This window comes from Prionailurus viverrinus, chromosome X, assembly GCF_022837055.1.
Source record: "Prionailurus viverrinus isolate Anna chromosome X, UM_Priviv_1.0, whole genome shotgun sequence".
NCBI lineage: Eukaryota > Metazoa > Chordata > Mammalia > Carnivora > Felidae > Prionailurus > Prionailurus viverrinus.
In genome coordinates this window covers 55,445,722-55,469,365 of record NC_062579.1, presented here as the reverse complement: position 1 = coordinate 55,469,365, position 23,644 = coordinate 55,445,722, and the positions used below count along the sequence as shown (strand labels likewise).

The 23,644-nt window shown below is 35.3% G+C and overlaps 1 protein-coding gene across 12 annotated transcripts in view; it reads left to right on the top strand.

Moving 5' to 3' along the window:
- ATRX (ATRX chromatin remodeler) overlaps positions 1-19,564 on the top strand; it is a 327,458-nt gene extending 307,894 nt beyond the window's left edge. For all 12 annotated transcript variants that reach the window (XM_047843355.1, XM_047843349.1, XM_047843345.1 and 9 more), the window contains 5 exons: positions 12,576-12,725; positions 13,584-13,709; positions 14,644-14,739; positions 15,248-15,376; positions 16,661-19,564. In XM_047843355.1, the coding sequence (XP_047699311.1) occupies positions 12,576-12,725; positions 13,584-13,709; positions 14,644-14,739; positions 15,248-15,376; positions 16,661-16,939 (780 nt within the window). In that variant the 3' untranslated portion in view covers positions 16,940-19,564. The remainder of the gene's footprint in view (positions 1-12,575; positions 12,726-13,583; positions 13,710-14,643; positions 14,740-15,247; positions 15,377-16,660) is intronic.
- Positions 19,565-23,644: the final 4,080 nt, after the last annotated feature.

Below are 23,644 nucleotides of genomic sequence, written 5' to 3'. Positions count from 1 at the left end.
GTATTTAAAAATTTTTAAATTAAAAACAATAGCAGTTTTTCAAACAGAGAGGGAGTCAAACCATAAGAGACTTTTAAATACAGAGAACAAACTGAGGGTTGGTGGTGGGGGGCAGGGGAGAGGGGAAAATGGGTGATGGTCATTGATGAGGGCACTTGGTGGGATGAGCACTGGGTTTTGTTTTGTTTTTTTTTTTTTTTTATTTTATTTTATTTTTTTTTTTATGAAATTTATTGACAAATTGGTTTCCATACAACACCCAGTGCTCATCCCAAAAGGTGCCCTCCTCAATACCCATCACCCACCCTCTCCTCCCTCCCACCCCCCATCAACCCTCAGTTTGTTCTCAGTTTTTAAGTCTCTTATGCTTTGGCTCTCTCCCATTCTAACCTCTTTTTTTTTTTTTTTCCTTCCCCTCCCCCATGGGTTCCTGTGAAGTTTCTCAGGATCCACATAAGAGTGAAACCATATGGTATCTGTCTTTCTCTGTATGGCTTATTTCACTTAGCATCACACTCTCCAGTTCCATCCACGTTGCTACGAAAGGCCATATTTCATTTTTTCTCATTGCCACGTAATATTCCATTGTGTATATAAACCACAATTTCTTTATCCATTCATCAGTTGATGGACATTTAGGCTCTTTCCATAATTTGGCTATTGTTGAGAGTGCTGCTATGAACATTGGGGTACACGTGGCCCTATGCATCAGCGCTCCTGTATCCCTTGGATAAATTCCTAGCAGTGCTATTGCTGGGTCATAGGGTAGGTCTATTTTTAATTTTCTGAGGAACCTCCACACTGCTTTCCAGAGCGGCTGCACCAATTTGCATTCCCACCAACAGGAGCACTGGGTTTTGTATGTAGGTGATGAATCATGGGAATCTACCCCCCGAAGCCAAGATACAACCATATACGTTGTATGTTAGCTAACTTGACAATAAATTATATTTAAAAAATAAATAGCAGTTTTTCTTGTGTGTAGTTCTTGAGCTAGCATCTGAATAGCATCAGAATCACCTGGTGGCTTGATAAAACTGCATATTCTTGGCTTCATCTAAGACCTACTGAATCAATTTCTGGAAGTGGGCCTTGGGAATCTGTATTTTTTTTTTAATTTTCTTTTTAATGTTTATTTATTATTGAGAGACAGAGAAACAGAGCATGAGCATAGGAGGGTCAGAGAGAGGGAGAGACACAGAATCTGAAGCAGGCTCTAGGCTCCAAGCCACCAGCACAGAGCCTGATGCAGGGCTCGAACTCACAAACTGCGAGATCACAACCTGAGCTGAAGTTGAACACTCAACTGACTGAGCCACCCAGGTGCCCTGGAATCTGTATTTTTAACAAGGTCCATCACTGTTGTGGGGTAGAAGGTATATAGTAGCATGATTTGTCTTTATAGTTATTATCAGCTAAACCTTTGAATTAGGAATAATAAGCAGGAGCTAACACTTATATTTTTTAATGCCAGTCACTGTACTAAGGTCTTTATTACTATTGAGTCATTTAATTCTTATAGGTACCTTACAAAGCTGGCACAATTTATTTCTATCTTACAGATGATGAAATTATAACAGAGAGGTGATGGCACCTGCATTTGATCTCAGTGCTGTAACTGCAGACACCATACACTTTAACCACTACACTCTACTGTGCTGACATTAATATGTTACATGATTAAACTTGTAGAATTAGACTGAGGCACTCTTCTTTGATATGACTTCACACTCCTTTTTTTTCATTTCCAACTTTCTTTTTCATTGAGATATAATTGACATATAATAGTTCCAGGTGTACAACATAATGATTCAGTATACATATGTATATATTGCTAAATGATCACCACAATAAGTCTATAGTTAACATCCATCACCACACATAGTTACACATTTTGTTCTTGTAATAAGAACTTTAAAGACCAACTCTTTTAGCAACTTTCAGATATACAGTACAGTATTAACTATAGTTGCCATGCTGTACATTACATCACCGAAACTTACTCATCTTACCTTTTGGCAAACGTCTTCCCATTTCACATATACCCTCAGCTCCTGGAACCACCACTCTACTCTGTTTCTATGAATTCAGCTTTTTAGATTTTACAAATAAGTGAGATCATAGGTATTAGTCCTTCTCAGTCTGACTTACTTCACTTAGCATAATGCCCTCAAGGTCCCTCCATGTATTGCATTGACAGGATTTCCTTATTTTTATGGCCACATAATATTCCATTGTGTATATGTACCACATTTTAATTATCTATTCATCTATCAGTGGATACTTAGGTTGTTTCCATGCCTTAGCTATTATAAATAATGCTGTGACCAAGGTGGGGGTTCAGGTATCTTGGTATTTTCCTTTCCTTCTGATAAATATCCAGAAGTGAAATTGCTAGATCATATGGTAGTTTTATTTGTAATTTTTTGTGGAACCTCCATGTTCTGTTCCATAGTAGTTGTACCAATTTGCATTCCCACCATCATTCCACAAGCATTCCCTTTTCTTCATATCCTTATACTTCTTGATCAGTTCTATGAGTTTATGAAAAAGCATTTTCAGTGTTAATCAAGGTGTGTAATATTGGAGAGTATAGATTTCATCCTTCAGTTACTGCAAAATCCTAGGTTGGTAAAGCTGAGCCTATTCCTCCTTAACTATCTTGGATGCTGAACTTATTTACCTCTAGCCCTGAGTCAGCACAGCATAGTCATTGAGAATAGGAGCCCTTGGGAAAGACCACCTGGATTTGAATCTTAACCTTTGTCAAGTTATTTGACTTCCCTGTGCCTCAGTTTCTTGATCTATAATTCTGAGATATTTATATCCATTATTCAAAAATCTCATCTTCATTTTCATCTTCTTCTGAGATTGCTATTAGTAAATGCCTACCGTTCTGCTTTAGCTTCCATATCTTACCATATATATGTATACCTGTATACATATACATATGGGTATATATATACCTATATATTTTCTATTTCGCTATCTTTTCCTACTGACTCCTTGAAGGGCGCCTCATTCTGATATCCTAACTCACTAGGTTATATATATATATATATATATATATATATATATATATATATATATATGAGGTATATATACCTATATATGTGTATGTGTGTATATATATATATATATCTACAAATATGTGTACCTTCTATCTACATATATATGTATATGTATATATTCCTCTTCTGCTTTTTATACTATCTATTGAGTTATTATTTTATTTCAGTGATTATTTTTTATCCCTAATATTTCATTTTGGCTCTTTTTAGATAGGTTTTGTTTGAATATCCTATTGGCAATACCTTTCCTTAAGTATACTTTCATGCTTATTTTGAATTATTGGTACATTTTTTCAATAACTCTGCTTCAGATGGCATATGATGTCAGTTTGTTGTCACTCCAGGGGTGGTGTGTGTGTGTGCGCGCGCGTGCGCGCACGTGCACCTGCATGCACCAATAAGTTCCTGGAATTCATGTTTCGTTTTCCTTTCTGTAGTTTCTGTGGGTTAATTGTGGTGGGAATGAGCCAGCGGCCCATGCTGATTCATTATCTTAGAAAATTTCATCAGTTACATAGTGATGATAATAGTATGTACTTCATAGAATTGTTATGAAAATTAGATATTCCACGTGAGGTTCTTAGAACAGTGTTAGTATGCAATTATGCATTCAGTTTGGCTTTAAAAAATCTATAAAGAGGTGACTTGGATTCAGATCCCAGCTTTAGAAAACTGTTTTGGTATGCTAAAACATAGAGTAAAAAGGATAATAAAGGGTAAAAAGGATAATGACCCATTTTTCAGACTTTGGGCTGTCCCAGAATTCTGTCACATTGTCTAGTGTTTTCTGTCTCCATTATTGCAAAGTAAATTAAAAAAAATGTTCCTTTTAATTTTTTTCCTATTTTGAAAATTTTCAAACCAGAAAAATATAATGGATACTCATACCCATCACCTAGATTTAGTCATTGTTAATATTTTACCACTATTGCCTCCTCTATTTTCTGAAATATTTTAAATTATATATTTTTAAAGTAGGGGCACCTGGGTGGCTCAGTCAGTTAAGCGTCTGACTCTTGATCTCGGCTCAGGTCATGATCTTATGGTTCATGAGATCAAGCCCTGCATCAGGTTCTGCGTTGATAGCATAGTGCCTGGTTGGGATTTTCTCTCCCTCTCTCTGCCCCTCTCCAGCTCTGCACATGCACATGCTCATTCTCTCTCTCTCTCTCTCTCTGTCTCTCTCTCTCACACACACACACACTCTCAAAAATAAACATGAAAAATGTGTTTTTCTTTTTTTTAATTTCATTTTTTAAATTTACATCCTCTCTGCCCCTCTCCAGCTCTGCACATGCACGTGCTCGCTCTCTCTCAAAAATAAACATGAAAAATGTGGTTTTTTTCTTTTTTTTAATTTCACTTTTTAAATTTACATCCAAATTAGCATATAGTGCAACAATGATTTCAGGAGTAGATTCCTTAATACCCCTTAACCCATTTAGCCCATCGCCCCTCCCACAACCTCTCCAGTAACCCTTTGTTTGTTCTCCATATTTGAGTCTCTTATGTTTTGTCCCCCTCCCTGTTTTTATATTATTTTTGCTTCCCTTCCCTTATGTTCATCTGTTCTGTGTCTTAAAGTCCTCATATGAGTGAAGTTATATATTTGTCTTTCTCTAATTTCGCTTAGCATAACACCCTTTAGTTCCATCCATGTAGTTGCAAAAAAAATTATTTAAATTATAAGATTTTGATGTTTCATTTATAATTAAACTTATAAACAAATCTGTAAAATATAAAGTCATTTCTTATATAACCACTATACCATAAAATTAATAACTTCTTAATTTCTTAACATCATCTAATACCACATCTGTATTCAAAGTACTCCAGTTGTCTTGAGAATATCTTTTATAGCTCCTTTGTTCAAATCAGGATCCATTCAAGGTCCACACATTATATTTGATTGTTGTCTCTTGTTATTATATTTTTAATTTAGTGTAGTCATATCCCCTCCCTTCATTCTGAATTTATTTCCTGGTGTGTTTAATCTTTTATCTCTTATATATTCTGCAAACTAGAAAATAGACCCAAAGGCTTGATTAAATTCACAGCATATGTTTCTGGCAAGAATGTTTTATAGATGATGTGTAAAAAGATTAATATTTAAAAAAAATATAGGATGAGGCAAAGTGGGAAGCAAAAGGAGTTGTGATCCCAGGGTCATGGGATTGAGCCCTGTGTTGGGCTCCACGCTGAGTGTGGAGCCTGCTTTAAGGTTCTCTCTCTCCCCCTCTGCCACTCTCCTCCATTCACTCTCTCTCCATCTAAAATAAAATAAATAAAATTGGGGTGCCTGGGTGGCTCAGTCGGTTGAGCGTCCAACTTCGGCTCAGGTCATGATCTCATGGTTCATGAATTTGAGCCCCTCATTGGGCTTACTTGATGTCAACACAGAGCCTGTTTCAGATCCTCTGTCCCCATCTCTCTCTGCCTCTCCCCCACTTGTGCTCTCTCTCTCTCAAAGAAAATATTTAAAAAATAAAATAAATATAATACATATACAGTCACAGAACTGGCAATAATTTATTGGTCCTTCTATGACAGCCATATATCCAAGATTTTCTAGGACAATTCTGATATCAAATAATTTGTCCTGTCAAACATCTCCTGAATTTTTCATTAGAAAAACTTGGATAAAGTATAAAACCTCTTTCTCTGTACAGTAATACACTGTTTGTTTTTTAAAGTTAGGGTCTGCTTTAGACCTTTAGAAACCGTGTTGGAAGTAAGAGAGAGTAGTAAATAACACCAGTAGAATTCTTCCAGTTAGATAACCAAGAGAAGATAGTATTTTGGTGAAGAGAGAGATTAAGACCTGTCAGATGTTGCTGGTGGATGGATAGGATCAAGTCTGAGAGTCGACCATCAGATTTAGCAATTCAAAGGTCATTAGTAAATAAGGCACTGTGCTTAAGCACTTTATGTGTAATATTTAATATCCGTGGTAGATCCTGTGAAATAGATAGTTATTAGGCCCATTTTACAGACCAGGAGACTGAGATTCAGAGAGATAACTTGCTCAAGGACATAGGGCTGGTAAATGTTAGAACTAGGATTTAAACCCAGTAAGACTCTAGATCGGCACTAACTCAAGAGCAACTGGCTACATGTGGTTATTTACATTTGTATTTAAAGAAATTAAATTAAAATTTTAGTTTCTCAGTTGCACTAGTAACATTTCAGGTGCTCAGAAGCCACATGTGGCTAGTAGCTACCATACTGGACAGCACAGACAGAACGTTTCCATCACTGCCCAGAGTTCTGTTGGATAGCAGTACTCTAGAGCCTGCGATCTTAATCACTACACATAAAGTCTCCCAATTTGCAAAGTTTTACATACGTGTATATAATTTAAAATAAATCCTGCCATTAAATTTTCCTCTGAAATTCAAAAGGCTGACATAGGTCTTCTTTCTATCAAATCAGTTGATTCCAGCAAAAATTATTTTGGTGTTTGTTTGTCTAACAGTCTGGTCATGAAATTATCTGGTGTAGGGAGAAACCTGGAAAGCAAGGCTATATATCCTTTCACTTTTTTCCACTTTCATTTATGAGAGTTCAGAAGGACATAACTAACATGTTGGAATGATCAGAGACCCTGAATTAATATAAGGTACTTGAGTGCTACAGTATCTGTATATTACTATCCTAAAGTATGTTACTTGATTGGTTAGGTTGGCTGATTCAGAATATGCCTTGTAACATTGTAGGAATAGGAGCAGTGGAAAATTTAGGCTGTGATACTTTTAGGGGAATTAAGTAGGTGAATGCTTCCTTCTATCTCTTCAGTTAATGATGTTTTCATGACCAAGATGTTTATATCATATTCATTACTTTGAACCCTTAAAGGAATATAATTTGCATGAGAGATTTGGTCAGTACAAGAATCACTAGATAGATGACCGTATTTGTATATTTTGTTTTTACTATTTTGTCTTTCATCTTTTAATGTTTTCTTTCTTTAAAATGTAATTTGAGCTGCTAAATATCTGCTTTCATTCCTATTTCATACGTCTTCCTTCTATCTGTATCCTTTTTACAACACAGCTATAGTTAGAGGATGTTAACAGTGTTTATGAAATAAAGAGATAATATGAACCCTACATTGTATAGCTTGAGAATCAAGTTCCATTTCAGGCTCTACTTGGAAAGCTGTAACCTCTAGAAAGTCACTGCAGTCTTGTAAAATCTGGAATGACACTCTTTACCTCACACTGAATGGCATGTGGCTTATGTAGTAATTATAAAGGATAACCAGTTTTTAAAGGCTAAATACTCAATATACTATCTAGTTCTTTGAATGTTAAACTGAGTAGAAACCATTCTTATCAAAGGACAGTTTGGCTCTTACCTTCCACCAAAGTCAGTTTGGCAGGCCTGCCTTTTCCTTATTTGAAAGTGACAAGTTCTGTAGTTGTCACTGTCTTTTTTATACCTACAATTTCAGAATCTGGATATGTTTATAAATGCTTTTTGGCAGAAGTTATGTACTCTTGACCTAAAAATCTCATATGAGGTAGTACATGAACTTTATTCAGTAGCTCCCTAGTTACTTTTCAAGTATGTTGCTTTTTTTTTCCAGTTTGGAACAGGCTTCAAATTTGAAAGTAGAAACTTTTTTTTTTTTTTTTACCAGGAATATTAAGTTTCTTTACTAAAAATCTAGACTTATTGAAGTAATAAAAGGAATTTTTTCATAGCTTTTGAGTGGGTCGTGTGGCACTTATGTGTTCCAGTGGCATTTTATTTCCAGATATTATAAAATACAAATTCAAAGTGATGGCAAGCAAAATATTTTGAAACATGGCAAACCCCCGCCCCCACCCTCAGGCAAAGACTTGATTGTTTTTAAAATTTTTATTTTCAAGGTTGAATTTCAGAATTGATTAGATGGGAATTTTTGTCAGCTTGCCAAATACTTTAAACTTCTAAATAAATTAACTTAAACTTTTAATTTATCATTAATTTTGTTTTATTAATTAAACCAGTCATTTTTAAAGCTTAAGCTAACTTAGCTGTTAGCTAGAATATAGACCATGCTTTTTCCCAGCTTGTAAGATTTTTCACTTACTGAAGGAAAATAAAGTTTAGACAAAGAAAAGGTACACATTTGGATATAATTTAAACCTCATTTTCATGACTGTTGGCCTAGTGATTATAGATTCTGTTCCAGTATTGTTTTCAATAATAGTGTTGCTATAGCAACTAATAAATGCATGCTTCAAAGGGAAGAAACAAAAAGCCTCTCCACTGATTGTATTGTACATTGGGATGAAATTTTTCTTTATTAACTTGTATGATTTACTCTAGACTTGCAAAACTGTTTTTCCCAAAGAAATATTCTGAGAATTCTGTTACACGTTTTTCTTTGCTGTTTTAATCTCATCATCTGTTTCTTGTATTGACAGTATGCTACAGTTAATTTACAAAGGGAAAGATGTAGAAACAGTTTATATCAGAAATTCTGTATCTTTCTCTTGTGTCTCAAACAGCACTCTAGAGGAAAGAAACATTTTTGCCTCGTGCTTTTGTCTCATGCCCTCCTGAGCTGTGTAAAATGAATCTTGTTCCTATAAAAGTCAGTTAATGTAACATGTAGTGTCTTTTCTTTGTTACAGTGAAGATTGTTGTAAACATTAAGTCCTTGAGTATTATTGGCATAGTTATTGTATGAACAAATGGTTGAAATACATTAAAATTGTCCATTAATGTATTTCATTGCAGAATTGGTCATAATGAATACTGGAAGTGGCCTAAATGTCTTAATAAACCCTTAATTAAGTAGGAGAATAATTAAATAGATTATAAGGTATATCTACATAATTTGTAAGCATCTTGCAGCCATTAAAAATTATGGTTTGTATTTGATGTAAAATGATGTCCATGGAAAGATAATAATTCAGAAAAGTGTTTTCAAAACTGTAGTACAATCCCATTTTTATGTGAAAACGTGTGTGTGAGTGTGAGTTTAAAATGTGAATGTGTGGAGAAATATATGACAGGTGTTACCATTAGTTATTTCTAGGTTTTAAAATAGGACATTAGTATTGTTTCTGTATTTTTATAAATTCTTTGAAAAGAAGGAAGTGTTGTAGCCAATAGAAGCAATTTCAATGGTGTTTTGGTTTGATGTTCGGAGGGAGCTAATATTTGGGGGAAAGGGTCCAAAATTTTTTAATAATACAAAACAATGTCACATGCATTTCTCCTCTGACTTACTGGCATTTCAGTTGGCTGTGGGTCAAAAGGAAAGTTAATGTATAGACAGAAGCTGAGTCTCTACCATAATCTGACCTTAATAAAGCAATCATGCTTGACTTGATAGGATAGATCTTAAGTCTGGAATTGGTGGGGAGAAGACTGTTTTGGAAGTGGGGTGTCCTAGGATGACTATCTCCAGAAGATGAAAATGGTAAAATAGTTCATGTCAGGTTTAGGCTAAGCACGAACTGGCCTTTCACAGATTTGTTTCTGAGAATTGTGTTTGCTTCAGTTTTTAGATTTCCTTTTATTAAAAGATTAACATATGCTTCAAGAAAACTTTAAAAAGTACAAAAGTGTTAAAAAGTGGGGGGAAAATAGACATACTTGGGTTTTTCCCACCCCTGGAATCCTTCAGTCTTTTTTAATATAAGAGAACAGATCTGGGAAATGGAGGAACTAACTATGCCTCAAGAAAATATTTCATTCTTGGGGTGCCTGGGTGGCTTAGTCGGTTAAGTGTCCCACTCTTGATTTCAGCTGGGCATGGAGCCTGCTTAAGATTCTCCCTCTCCTTCTCCCTCCCCTTCTGCCCCTCCCTCCTCTCAAAAACAAAAACAAAAACAAAAACAAAACAAAACAAAACCCTGGTCATTCTTTATAATGTGATACAATGATCACTGGATAGAAGTCAGGAAATTCACCTTCTGGTCCCAGTTAGTGTTAGTTGTGTGACTGGAACAAGTTACTTTGCCTCTCTGGACATAGGTTTCTACCAATTCCAAGGTGATAAGTTTGGACTTTGAAATTATAGGTTGATAAGGGTTGACTTGATAAAACTCCCTAATAATGCAGACATTTTTTAAAGGGTATATATGAGAGTGTGTGTGCGCGTGTGCACATGTACATTAAATATGTGCATCTCTGGAAAGGCTTTCTCTCTAACCATAAAAAAGTAATGTATTAACTGTGGTGTTTATAATTGTGAAATAAACACTGCACTTAATTGACGTAGGATTTATTTCCAAAGAATTGGGTGTTTCATCTATTTTTGCTATTCTCGTATCATCCTGTTAGACATGTGAGTAGAGAGGATTTCATTCATGTTTAAGTGACAGTCATAGCTAGACTAAATTATTCATTGTTAGAGAATCAGTGGCACAGCTGAAAATAAATTCAGTTCCTAGCACACAATTCTCTTGGTCTTTCTCTTAGGTTTCTTTCTTAGAGAAATGAAGTTATTTTTGATATGGTTAAGAACATCATTTCTTGCTTGATAGAAGTAAAATTAGGGACTATCCATAGAACATTTCTACCTTATAATTTATTTGGTATTTTGTAGAATAGATTACTTTCCTAATTGTATTTGTCATGGTCACTTACTAAAAATATTTAGTGTTATCTGGTTTTATTATATACCTCTCTCTTGAGTCATGGTTGGGGGTGAGCATGGGAGACCTACACATAAGGAAGGCATTATCTTTTAATAGAAGTTAATCACATTGGCCTATCTCCCTGCTTGCTTGGTCAGTAACTGTGAACTCTGGAGATCTATCTAGTGATTATAAACCTGTTTTATATGGCATATGACTTTATATGGGAAGTCAGCTTTGATGATAGATTTCTACACTGGTGTAGAAGAGAAATGTTTAGTTAGCATTTCAGAAGAATTGAACCTATTAGCATCTATGTATTCTGCCTTTAGGCTTTCTTGAGCCCTCTCATTTGTGTAATCTTTTAATGTTATTGGTTTTCAACAAAAGAAATAGCACATCATGTCAAAATGAATTATTACAGCTGTATTCATTAAGGAAATCAATTCCTTTTATTTCATGGAATGATGAAATTATTATTTCAGGTGTTTGTGTGGGTAGCAAGATTAAGAGTTATTTACATAATACCAGATATTCAGAATATTTGGAAATAGTGTTAGCATTTGCTATGTACAGAAAAAACTTAGGGCTTCATGATTTGAATTTTTCATCTTGAGTTATTTAACAGACATTTGAGCTCCTACCATGCATTGGACCTTATACTCTGGGGGTGGATGGAGATGTAAAGACAGAATTATTTTCAAGCGTGGGTTTTGTCTGTGCTGAAATTTAGGAAGGCATTAAGCTTTATTAGATGTAGATTACATTTAATGTACTATATACCTCTGCAACCTTTCCCTTGCCCTATAATTATTTGTTACTTCACTAGATTCACACTCAATTTAGAAAGTGTGTTCTAAAAGAACTTGCTGTTAGAAGCTATGAAAAATCCTTTTGTAAAGTGAATTAATTTGCCTTTTATATATCCAGGTTTTCATCTGTGATTTCTTAATAAACAACTTGTGAGTATTTTAATTTTTTATTAGCAAGTAACATATCTATGGTTCACTTTAACTCCTTCCTCCCAACCTCTCTTTGTGTCCCTCTCATAATTGTAATTACACAGAACAGGAGTTTGGTTGTTCTTACTAAGTATATAGATGATCCCAGTTTTCAAGCTTTTAATTTTTTTAACCTTAAAAGACTGACTTAAGACACTATGACTTAAAAAAATTGTAATAAATTGATAAACAATGTGTATCAGTTTAAATTTGACCCATCGGTCTTTTCAGTGTAATTTACATTTGACCTTTGTACAGTTGAAATATAAGGGCTATATGTTCTAGTCAAATTGTCCTGTAGCTGTTTAGATTAATTTAGATTTGGTTTTCAGTAGTATAGTGGTTGGTAGCCAAAGTGATTGTGAAAATAAAGTTGTAAAATATGTATAAACAGGAGTAGCTATGATTTTTAGCATGCACATCCAATGTAATCTCTTATTTAAGCAGACTTATATTAGCATTTATTATCAACTCAGAACAAAGTACAAAACATGGGGCACCTGACTGGCTCAGTTAGTAGAGCATGCAACTCTTGATCTCGGGGTTGTGAGTTCAAGCCCCACATTGGGTGTAGACATTACTTAAAAAATAAAATCTTAAAAAAAAAGCAAAATACAAAGCAATACATAAATGAAAAATTAGAAGAAAGTTGGAGGAAAAAAACCTTGAAGCTGAAAAGTAGTCATTTAAAAAATTGAACCCCTAAAACATGCTTATATAAACATTGTTATATAGAAAGTTCTTACATAAGAGGCTGGTGTTGCATGTATTGTGACTGTTTTCTAAGTAATTTATATCATATATATCAGAAATATGTGTAGCAGCCAGTGTCTAGTTTCTAGTCTGACAGTAGGCCAAAGAACTTTGGAGGTAGGATCCAGAGAGAAAAAATAATTCTCTGTTATTTCAACCCCTCTAAACAGGACACCATACTTGCAGAACTTCTTCAAATACATAAAGAACACATTGTAGGATATCATGAGCACGATTCTCTTTTGGACCACAAAGAAGAAGAAGAGTTGACTGAAGAAGAAAGAAAAGCAGCTTGGGCTGAGTATGAAGCAGAGAAGAAGGTAGTTCATTCAAAATGCTTTTTGGTTTTTGTATTTGTGTTAGTCATTTGAAAGAGAGATGAGTAAGAAAAGGGTCACGTTTGGAACAAGTAATAATAATATTACTTGTTGCTTGAGTCTTCAGGAACAATATGAGAGTCAGTGTATGGGCTTTTGGCTACCTTTTGGGGTAGGGTGAGAGGAAAGGAAAGAAGAAAATAGTTTCCACTTAAAGTGTAGTAACCCCATTTCTGCTTAGCACTTGTGCTGAATTGAGAGATTAGTGGGAAGCTATATATTTAACATCACTTAACTCCCATCAACACCCTCACTCTAGTAACAGATATACAGGAGCTTAGAGTTTGGAGGTAGGAGTAAATGTTGCTTTAGCATGTGTACCTGAAATCTAAATTTTGACTGTCAGAACACAAAAACATTCCATTATTGAAATTAATGTCACTCTCCAACAGCAACTTTATTTAAAATAGTTCCTTCCATGTTTATTTTAAACACCAATCCACTTGAGCAAAAATGTGCCTGAGCATGGGAAACCTTATCCTAATACCTGAATTCTTTAAACTCCTAACTCATTGTACCAAACTTCTTTAACGTTAATGTTATGTTAGGAGTCTCATTAGAATTCTCTGAGTTGCCCCATTCTGTGGGAATTATCAGAAAAAAAGAATACACCTTTAGGGGTTAAAACTTTCTGTGTAATAGGATCTTGGTTTCGGGTGAAAAGGGTGTTTTGTTTGTGTGTGGAAGAGTGTTAATAATTTCTTAGATCTGAGAATGTGGATTCTTTTCTAAACCAGTAGGTGATGTAGAATTTCAAGTTTTAAATCACAATGTGGAAAGTGCATAATTTTTTGTTTTTAGGGACTGACCATGCGTTTCAACATACCAACTGGGACCAATTTACCCCCTGTCAGTTTCAACTCTCAAACTCCTTATATTCCTTTCAATTTGGGAGCCCTGTCAGCAATGAGTAATCAACAGCTGGAGGTAAGTTGTGAAGCATAAAAGTAGTTTAACTTGAATTAAAGGCAATTTCAAGTGCCTGTTGTTGAGGGTTCCCTATGCAGGAATATCACATTCTCCAAAAGATTACCTCTGAATAGACCAAGAAATTTTTCTTTTATTTGTTGACCCTTTTGAACCAAAATAGTATGGTAGAATGTGGTTTGTTCAGAGCACAAGAGAATTAGGCCTTGAATTAATGTTGTTTGAATTGTTTTAATTAAGGAACAATAGGCAGCTGACTAGCTGGGGAAATAGAACTTTCTTCAGTTATAAAATATTTTGAATAAACAAATTAACTTAATGTTTGAAAATAGAATACATTAATTTACATTGTGATGCAATGTAGATGCAGCATTAAGTATATGATAATGTTCAGTATGAAATAATTACTTAAGAGTCAATTATGAATTAAATAAGAAAGATTAGGTTTTATTATACCAATAATGTAATAACTTAATTGAAACTGTTGTTTCCTTTTTAAAATGTATTTAAATTTATAAATTACTGGTGCAAACCCAAACTTTTATCTTCCTAACAAGACCCTCACTGATGCGTTTTACCCACTTTATTGATGCTGCAGTTTTCTGCTTTTCAATTATTTGAAGAGTTTTAAAACCAAATGCTATATAAAAGGGGTGCCTGGGTGGCCCAGTCATTTAAGCGCCTGACTCTTGATTTGGGATCAGGTCATGATCTCACGGTTCAGGAGATTGAGCCCCAAGTTGGGCTCTGTGCTGACAGTGCAGAGTCTGCTTGGGATTCTCTCCCTCTTTCTCTGCCCCCCCCTAAAATAAATAAATAAATAAACATTTACAAAGAAAACAAGTGCTATCAATTGGCAAGAGGAAGGATCCTTATACTTTACAACCAGGCCATCTTTTATATGCCCTATATAAGATTTCTTCTATTCTTCTAGGACCTCATTAATCAAGGAAGAGAAAAGGTTGTGGAAGCAACGAACAGTGTGACGGCAGTGAGGATTCAGCCTCTTGAAGATATAATTTCAGCTGTAGTAAGTTAATTGGCAGTTGTCTTACTCCAACTTGCAATTATTGTCCCTCCCCTAATTTGTTTTAATTTTTAATTGTTGTTTGCTTCACTCCTTCTGTGGGGAAAACCGCATAATTCTTATATCTTTATTGGCAATAGTAAAATGCTCATAAACTGGATAATAGTGTCAAGCTATAATTCAGCAATTTTACCTAAAAGCTGGCACAAATGAGAAATGGGTAATATCTAAGAAATGGGAAATCAGTCAGTCATAGAAATGTATGTGTTGTTTACATAAACAAGTTTTATCTGTTGCACCAATTAAATCCAAGTTGTTTCACTCCAGAGATAGCCAAACCTTGTACAACGGTGGATAACTTAGTGCCTTGCTTTTTACATCCTTGTTTTCTTTAGAAAAGAATAAAGGAGAGAGAAAAAAAAACTTCTAAAATCCTGAATATTTTTAAGTACCTTAATTATTTTTCCTCAGTGTACTGCAATAAGGAGTAAATAGAACCTTTTTCTTTTAGTGGAAAGAAAACATGAATCTCTCAGAGGCCCAAGTACAGGCGTTAGCATTAAGTAGACAAGCCAGTCAGGAGCTTGATGTTAAACGAAGAGAAGCAATCTACAATGATGTATTGACAAAACAACAAATGGTAAGAGTTTGACTATTTCTAAGTTATGTCCAATTTTCTTGAATTCATAATAATGGGTTTGTGTGACATCTGTGTCAATAACCATCCCTTCCTCATATGGCTGGCTGGCTGGTCGGTCATTGGTTGTTCCTGGAAGAAGTATTGTCAGAAAACCTAATAATGTCAAGTAAAGGTATAATATCTTGGTTACCAGATTACAGAAGAGCAACAACTTCCCAAGTGGGTCTCCTTGAAGATTATGTAGGATCTCTTTCACATAATTTTATATTTTATGTAGTCTGGACATTTAAAAAGGAATTTTTGCCAGGGGCGCCTGGGTGGCTGTCAGTTGGGTGTCCGACTTCAGCTCAGGTCATTATATCATGGTGCGTGCATTCAAGCCCTGCGTCGGGCTCTGTGCTGACAGCTCAGAGCCTGGAGCCTGCTTCGGATTCTGTGTCTCCCTCTCTCTCTCTGACCCTCCCTCATTCATGCTCTGTCTCTCTCTGTCTCAAAAATAAATAAACATTAAAAAAAATTTTTTTAAAGGAATTTTTGCCAAACTTTTACCATATTTACCATTTTTAAACACCTTCCCAAAATAAGTATACTTTTTAATATATTTGAGAGTAAAAAAAAACAGTGGAGCTATAGATGATATATGTCACCAGTTCCTATTAAATTATTTAATTCTTTAAAAGGCTAGCATATTCCAGGACCTTTGATCGTTTTTTCCCAGCATAGTTGTTTGCCAGCCATCTGCCTTTCAGTGGGAAATTTCAACTCTTGACTCCAGGGAATCAATTTCTGTGGCATGAATTTTACTTAGAAAGCGCTGTAGAATTATTGATTTCAGATTATCTTAGGAAATTTGAGATAGTCCAGGTAGGAATTATTCCCCACTGCAAGTGCTTTTCCCCTTTGGTGTTTGTCACTAAAAATGTTTGTCTGTCATTATGTGAAATATTCAGAAGAATGAACAAGAAATGAGACTTGACAAAAAGTGCTGTAACTAATACTTGAAACTAATCATAGCGCAGGACAGTTACTATGGCAACTAACCTAAATGCTGCTTGCAATACAGTAGTCAAGTCATTAAGAAAATTTAGCCCTAAATGGTGTTACTAACTGGTTTCTACAGTAATGGTCTTGTGAATGCCTCAAATTAGTAATGGTGATAACAATAATGTGTTTTCCTTTTGATATGGTACACCCTTAACAAATTGATTTTAACTTAAAACTTGATATTTGCCTCTTTGTGACAGGTCATGCACTTGTAACATGCACTCCCTTTTCTCTCTTTAGTTAATCAGCTGTGTTCAGCGAATACTTATGAACCGAAGGCTCCAGCAGCAGTACAATCAGCAGCAACAACAACAAATGACTTATCAACAAGCAACACTGGGTCACCTCATGATGCCAAAGCCTCCAAATTTAATCATGAATCCTTCTAACTACCAGCAAATTGATATGAGAGGAATGTATCAGTCAGTAGCTGGTGGTATGCAGCCACCACCATTGCAACGTGCACCACCCCCAATGAGAAGCAAAAATCCAGGACCTTCCCAAGGGAAATCAATGTGATTTTGCACTAAGCTTAAATGGATTGTTAAAATCATAGAAAGATCTTTTATTTTTTTAGGAATCAATGACTTAACAGAACTCAACTGTATAAATAGTTTGGTCCCCTTAAATGCCAATCTTCCATATTAGTTTTAATTTTTTTTAATAGGGCATACCATTTTTTCCTGACATTTGTCAGTGATGTTGCCTAGAATCTTCTTACACACATTGAGTACAGAAGATATTTCAAATTGTTTTCAGTGAAAACAAGTCCTTCCATAACAGTAACAACTCCACAGATTTCCTCTCTAAATTTTTATGCCTGCTTTTAGCGACCATAAAATTGTCATAAAATTAATGAATTTAGCAAAGAATACAGATTTATATATTCGTTCTTTACATATAAAAATACACAGCTGAGTTCTTAGAGTTGATTCCTCAAGTTATAAAATACTTTTGTACTTAATCCATTTCTTTATTAAAGTGATTGAAATGGTTTTAATGTTCTTTTGACTGAAGTCTGCAACTCGGCTCCTGCTGTTATCTCCGTGACTGAAAGTTAGAAACTAAGGGTTATCTTTGACACAGAATTGTGTGCAATATTCTCAAATACTACTGCTCGAAAACTTGGAGGAGTCTTGCAGTTATCTTAGCATTGTATAAACAGCCTTAAGTATAGCCTAAGAAGAGAATTCCTTTTTCTTCTTTAGTCTTTCGGCCATTTTTTATTTTCACTTATATGTGCTTAAATAATTACTGGTAAAATTTCAGGGTTGTGGATTATCTCCCACACATGAATTTTCTCGCTCCTGGCACTAATATAAAGCACACCTCCTAACTGCTTGGTGCCAGTGCTAGTGCTTCATCCTGTTGCTGGCAGTGGGATGTGGACTAACAAAATCAAGTTCTAGCATTTTAGGAGGTTAAGGATGATGGTGTGGTTGTAGGGTCACACCCTGTTCTATAAATATCAAAATGGCAGAACCATTGCTGACTTCTTAAGTTCACATGAGGAATGTGCTTTAATAATTCCCAGTACTGTCAGTATTGTGAAATAATTCCTCCGAAAGATAAGGATCACTGGCTTCTATGCTCTTCCTCTTTTCTGTCACCCTATGTTCTTTTCCCTCAACTTTCCTATGTTATTTTAAATAACTTACATTTCAAAGTTTGATTTTTTTTTTAGTTTAGATCCATGAGGCAGTTTTAGGATCAAAATTCATCTACTACCCTTTTATGAACTTTTACTAGAAAACCATTACATTGTTGTTTTTCTTAATCCAAGCCTATAAAATGACCTATGAGTTTATTCATGTACAATTTGGTTGCTTGAGTTCCTTGAAGAAAAAGATTGTTAGACTATGGGAGTCAACTCAACATGGCAAAACTATTTTTGAGATGGTGATGTAACAGGTAGTGGAAATAGCTAAAAAATTACATAAAAAATGAAAGTTGGGTGGTGGAATTGCTCTAGGTATCACTGGATTAGAATGAGTTTAACATTAGCTAGAACTGTTTTGAGTTATTTGGATGATTAAGAGATTTCCATTTTTATCATGAAAGAACTAGTGGTAAACATCCAAGAGCACTAAGGTTTGTGATACAGAATTTGTGAGGTTAGGTGGATTCACTCCATCCCCCCTCCCACTTTACCATGGTGAGTATCACTAACAAATTCCATATATTTGGATATTGTGCCAGCCATATAATCAAGTTTATTTAATTGGGATGGGGGAGATATGTTTTTACTTTAGAAGAATGAAAAGGACAAGATTTATGAGAAGTATTTAAAGGCAGTACACAATGGCCAGCTGTTGTCAGTTGGTATTTCTGCAAGTCCAGAATACTTTAAACCTGATTTACTAGACCTGAGAACTTTCAACATGGTCTGATTACTTGCTCAAAGACATGGATGTAAAAATTTTAGGCAACCTTCTAAACCTTTTTCACCATGGATGAAACTATGACTTGAGTAATACATAGAAAGGATTAATTGGAACTAAGAGAGTTTGAAATAAAACTTGGACCACTTTGCATACACTCTTCTCACTTGACATTTTAGCTACATAATATGTACTTTGAGTATAACATCAAGCTTTAACAAATATTTAAAAACAAAATCACATCAATTAAGATACTAAAAGGCTCATTTTTCTATTTGCTTTAGATGTTTTAAATAGTTGCAATGGCTTAAAAAATGACGATTTAAAATGTTGCTTGTAATACAGTTTTGCCTGCTAAATTCTCCACATTTTGTAACCTGTTTTATTTCTTTGGGTGTAAAGCGTTTTTGCTTAGTATTGTGATATTGTATATGTTTTGTCCCAGTTGTATAGTAATGTTTCAGTCCATCATCCAGCTTTGGCTGCTGAAATCATACAGCTGTGAAGACTTGCCTTTGTTTCTGTTTAGACTGCTTTTCAGTTTCGTATTGAGTATCTTAAGTACTGTAGAAAAGATGTCACTTCTTCCTTTAAGGCTGTTTTGTAATATATATAAGGACTGGAATTGTGTTTTTAAAGAAAAGCATTCAAGTATGACAATAATACTATCTGTGTTTTCACCATTCAAAGTGCTGTTTAGTAGTTGAAACTTAAACTATTTAATGTCATTTAATAAAGTGACCAAAATGTGTTGTGCTCTTTATTGCATTTTCACAGCTTTGAAAATCTGTGCACATATTGTTTCATAGAAAATGTATAGCTTTTGATGTCCTATTTAATGGTGATTCTTTTGCACATTTAGTTATTTAATATTGGGAGGTCAAAAAGTTTGGTCTTTGAATCTGTTATGTACTAAATTCTGTAAAAGGAGATCTCTAACCTCAAAAATAATTTACATACTAGGAAGCCTATGTGTGTTTGTGTTAGTTTTGGTTGTCTCTTTGTAATCCAGCACCATTTCCTGCTTCCTAACAGCTGAAATCACTCATTTAAATCAAGCAAGGCTACCAATCCACACTTGATAGAAAAGCTGCTTACCCTCCTGAAGCCATAGCAGGTTGATGGAAGCCTTATTACCTGGCCTCCAAAGAAGCTGAATATTTTGTAGTTTTCCCTTAGCTATGCCCATTTTCCCTCTATCACAAAATCAGATACTTAACATTTATGCCCCAAACAAAACTTTAATTACTTACCTTATCTCAGTAACCTTTGTTTCTTTTAAGGGTGGCATGTTGTGAAGCTATAGATACTTACTCTAACAGTAAATTAGGTCATTCTTTTACATGCTTATTTCACTAAAAATTATGTTCAGGTTATTACCCACCTGATTTCACCAGACTTAGTCTCAAGTGACTTTTAGCTATCTCCGTACCAAATCTACCCTTAGAGATGAAAATTTTTCCACCATGGCTTTTTTTTCAAGTCTGTAATTTGTGCCAATCCCAAAAGAGTTACCAAATTTCAGAAATGATTTTTGTCTGTGCAACATTTTATATATGCTGTTATATGGAGGTGAATAAAAATTTAAAATCCAAAATATATATTGTTTCTAAGCTTAATATCTGCTAGGTAACCAAACTCTGCCCATATTACTCATGTTGGATATAATAATGGAATTGGCCACCTAAGAGTTTTACTCCCCAGAGTATGTACTGCCATAAAATTGCTTTACAGTATATACTGCCATCCTCTGTTTGGAATATCCTTCCTGTCATCATTGTGCCTACTTGGCTAACTATGGCAGTCACCCTTCCTCTCCTCACTTGAGAGATCTGATAGTGACTACTACATATGTTCACCAAGGAAGGCAGCATATAAATTGAGGCCTTTATTAAAGATAATGGAGAGAAAGCTGTAATTGGACGAATAAAAGAGACAAATCCTAAAACACTGCAGGCCCTCTTTAACACTCAGAACTACTACATATTCCAAGCAGTCTCTACCCTGTAGCACTCCTCCAAATTCTGTGCCTCATCATTTTGTCCTCACCTTGTCTCTGGTAGAAACATGTAAGGAAGAGGGGAGTTAGCTCCAATCTCCTTTAGTTAATCATATCAGATGACTACCAAGAGACTTCTACCTATTGAATCGACTCAACCCTCTCCCTATAGTTCTCACATCAAGTAAGTGTTGGTTTTCAAGAAAGATGAAGAGAGATGACTTACCAGATGCAAGGATGGGATTTGTTTCAGGTGTATGAGGAGAAAGTGTAGTATTGAAAGAAAAGGAATAAAGGTAGAGAAGGATTGGGAAAGAGAATATATTGGAGTGGATTGGTGGAAGATGTTGAAATGCTGAATAAATCATTCAATAACGGATGATTATGGGTTTGTGAGGTGGTTAATGTGTTCAAAGTTGCAGGTAAAGGTGATTTGGCAGAGGTAATTTGATTAAGAATGCAAAATGAAGAAAGATTGGAGACAGGAAGATAATCCAGGCATTCAGTGACCAGACTATAGACCATTTTTAAGGGCGAAAGGAAAAGATCACTAGAGGTTGTATAAGTGAACTTCTTAAATTGCAAGAAAAAGCCGTCATTTCCTTTTACTCTTCCCCCAAGAAGCCCACTTTCTTCAGGATTTCTGATTTTACGTGCAAAATGTCACTTGCTTTGATTACCCTCTCAAGCCTAATGGTAAGACCGTTAGTGGCATACCTGTTCTTTTTTTCATTTTTCATTACTCCTAATTATACTCTTACACACACACACACACACACACATATATATATAAAGTGAGTTCGGTCCATTTAACTAAATTGAGTGTAATGCTATTTGTTTCCTCAAGCTAATTTTTCAAAGGGCTAAGTCCATTCCTTTTAGTTTTCCTTCAGACCCACCCATTCCAAGTGCTAGTATCTGTTGTTAATATTATAAGTTTCCTTTGGTGTTTTCAAAGTGCCTTGTGGTTATTGTGTGTTAACCTATATACGACTTATCTGTGAAAAAAAAAGAATAATTACATTCTCCTCATGACAGTTAAGGTAAAAGAACAAAATAAAATCCATTGCACTTAGGAGGCAGATAACATTCTAGTTGAGCCATCTGGGTCTTTAGGTCTCATTTGGAAAATAGGACTATAATGACAACTCACTTCTGAAGGCAGGACCCTGGACCAGGTGAGTTCCTGAGGTGCCTTTCAGCTCCAAGAGTTAAAGTTTAACTGTGAGCTGAGCACAGTTAGAAGGCAAAAGGCAATGGGTTTGTCTAAGGTTACATGATAAATTTGTGAACGGAATTAGGAATCCCTTGCCTTTGGTTAACACTCTCCCAGACTAAGGTATACCTTTTCTTTTCCTCGGGTTAGAAAAATAAGAGGTCTGACAGGCGTTTTAATGACAAAGCAGATAAGTTGTAATGGGCTCTAATTACCACTTCCATAACTGTAACCTTTACCTTTTGCCCAGAGGCACTCCCAGAGCTGTGTTTCTTACTGTGTTTCTGGAACTCAGAAAATGAAGGACTGTGTTTAAGGATCTGATTCTTCTATCTTTGTTGCCTGATTGGGTTTATATACATGACAAAACATCAAAGTAAATGTAAGTCTGGTTCTGTAAAGTCAGCTTTTACCGATAACTTTCTATTCATAACTTTAAACCCTAAATTAGGCCAATGTTTAAATTGTCTGGTCTGGGTGAAATTTATAGTGAGTAAGAGGCGATATTGTTTATATTGACTCTTAACGTCGCAACACATATGGCATACTTTTTGAGATAGAGGTTTTATAAAGAGTCAAATCTCGTGACCCAAACTAAGAAGAGTGAAATAGTAATCTTTTTTTTTTTTTTCTGTAGCTGCTTGTCCTTGTCCTTACATGCCAGTAGCAAAGTCGGTAGAAACATGTTTAGCCTGCTGAATACATTTCAGTGGAAACAAAACCAAACTTGGGAAAAACGTAGTTAATATAATCATCTGAGGTCTTGTTAGTTCATTCCCAGCTCTTGGTAGGCTTTCAGCTATAGAGTGGAGGCTTTAGTGATGCAGGCTTGCTTGAATACTATCCTTAGTAAAGTAGACCTTTTGTTAGCAAGTTTTCCTGCCCTCTTCCCTTATCTTGCACACTCTACTGGATGTGTAAGCTGAAATGAAGTGCCTGCCTGCCTGCCATTTTCCCCCTTCACCCCCCCACCACCCTATCACATACATATATATATACTCCTTTATATTCTAATACTTCAGTGTAGTGGGGAGAGCCCATAGAATCATAGAATGCTAGGGATGGTAGGGATCTTAGAGACCCTGTAGCCTAGCCCTTTCCCTTTACAATCTGGAAACACAAAGGCCCAGAAACGGAAAGAGGCCCAAGAATACCAGTGTCCTCTAGCTTCTATTCCACTTCTCATTCCACTCCTTTCAGATGCCTGCTATTACACTTGTATTCCCATTCACTTCTTCAGTCTGCCAGACCACATTAAGTAAAATTTCAGAATAACTATTACTGAATTAAGCTTCAAAATGGAAAATGTTTGTGGAAAGTAGAGGAATATGTGAACCAAAATGAAAGGGAAACAAATTCTTGTGTGTCACCTGTAAAATGGGAAGACTGCTGACATATCCCCTAAGCTTTTAATTTAGTATCTAGGGTGTTGGCTTCAGGACTTTGTTTCAGAGGGATATTTAATCTGTTTAAAAGGTTCTTTTACCACAATCATCAAAGTGTAGAACAATAGGATCTAGAAGCACTGTTCCACTTTCCAGATATTAGTGTCCTTCAGTGCCAAGAATGGAATCATTCAGACTTCCTCAAAGGAGGCAGGTTAATGTACCAAGTACTTTAAAATCTTC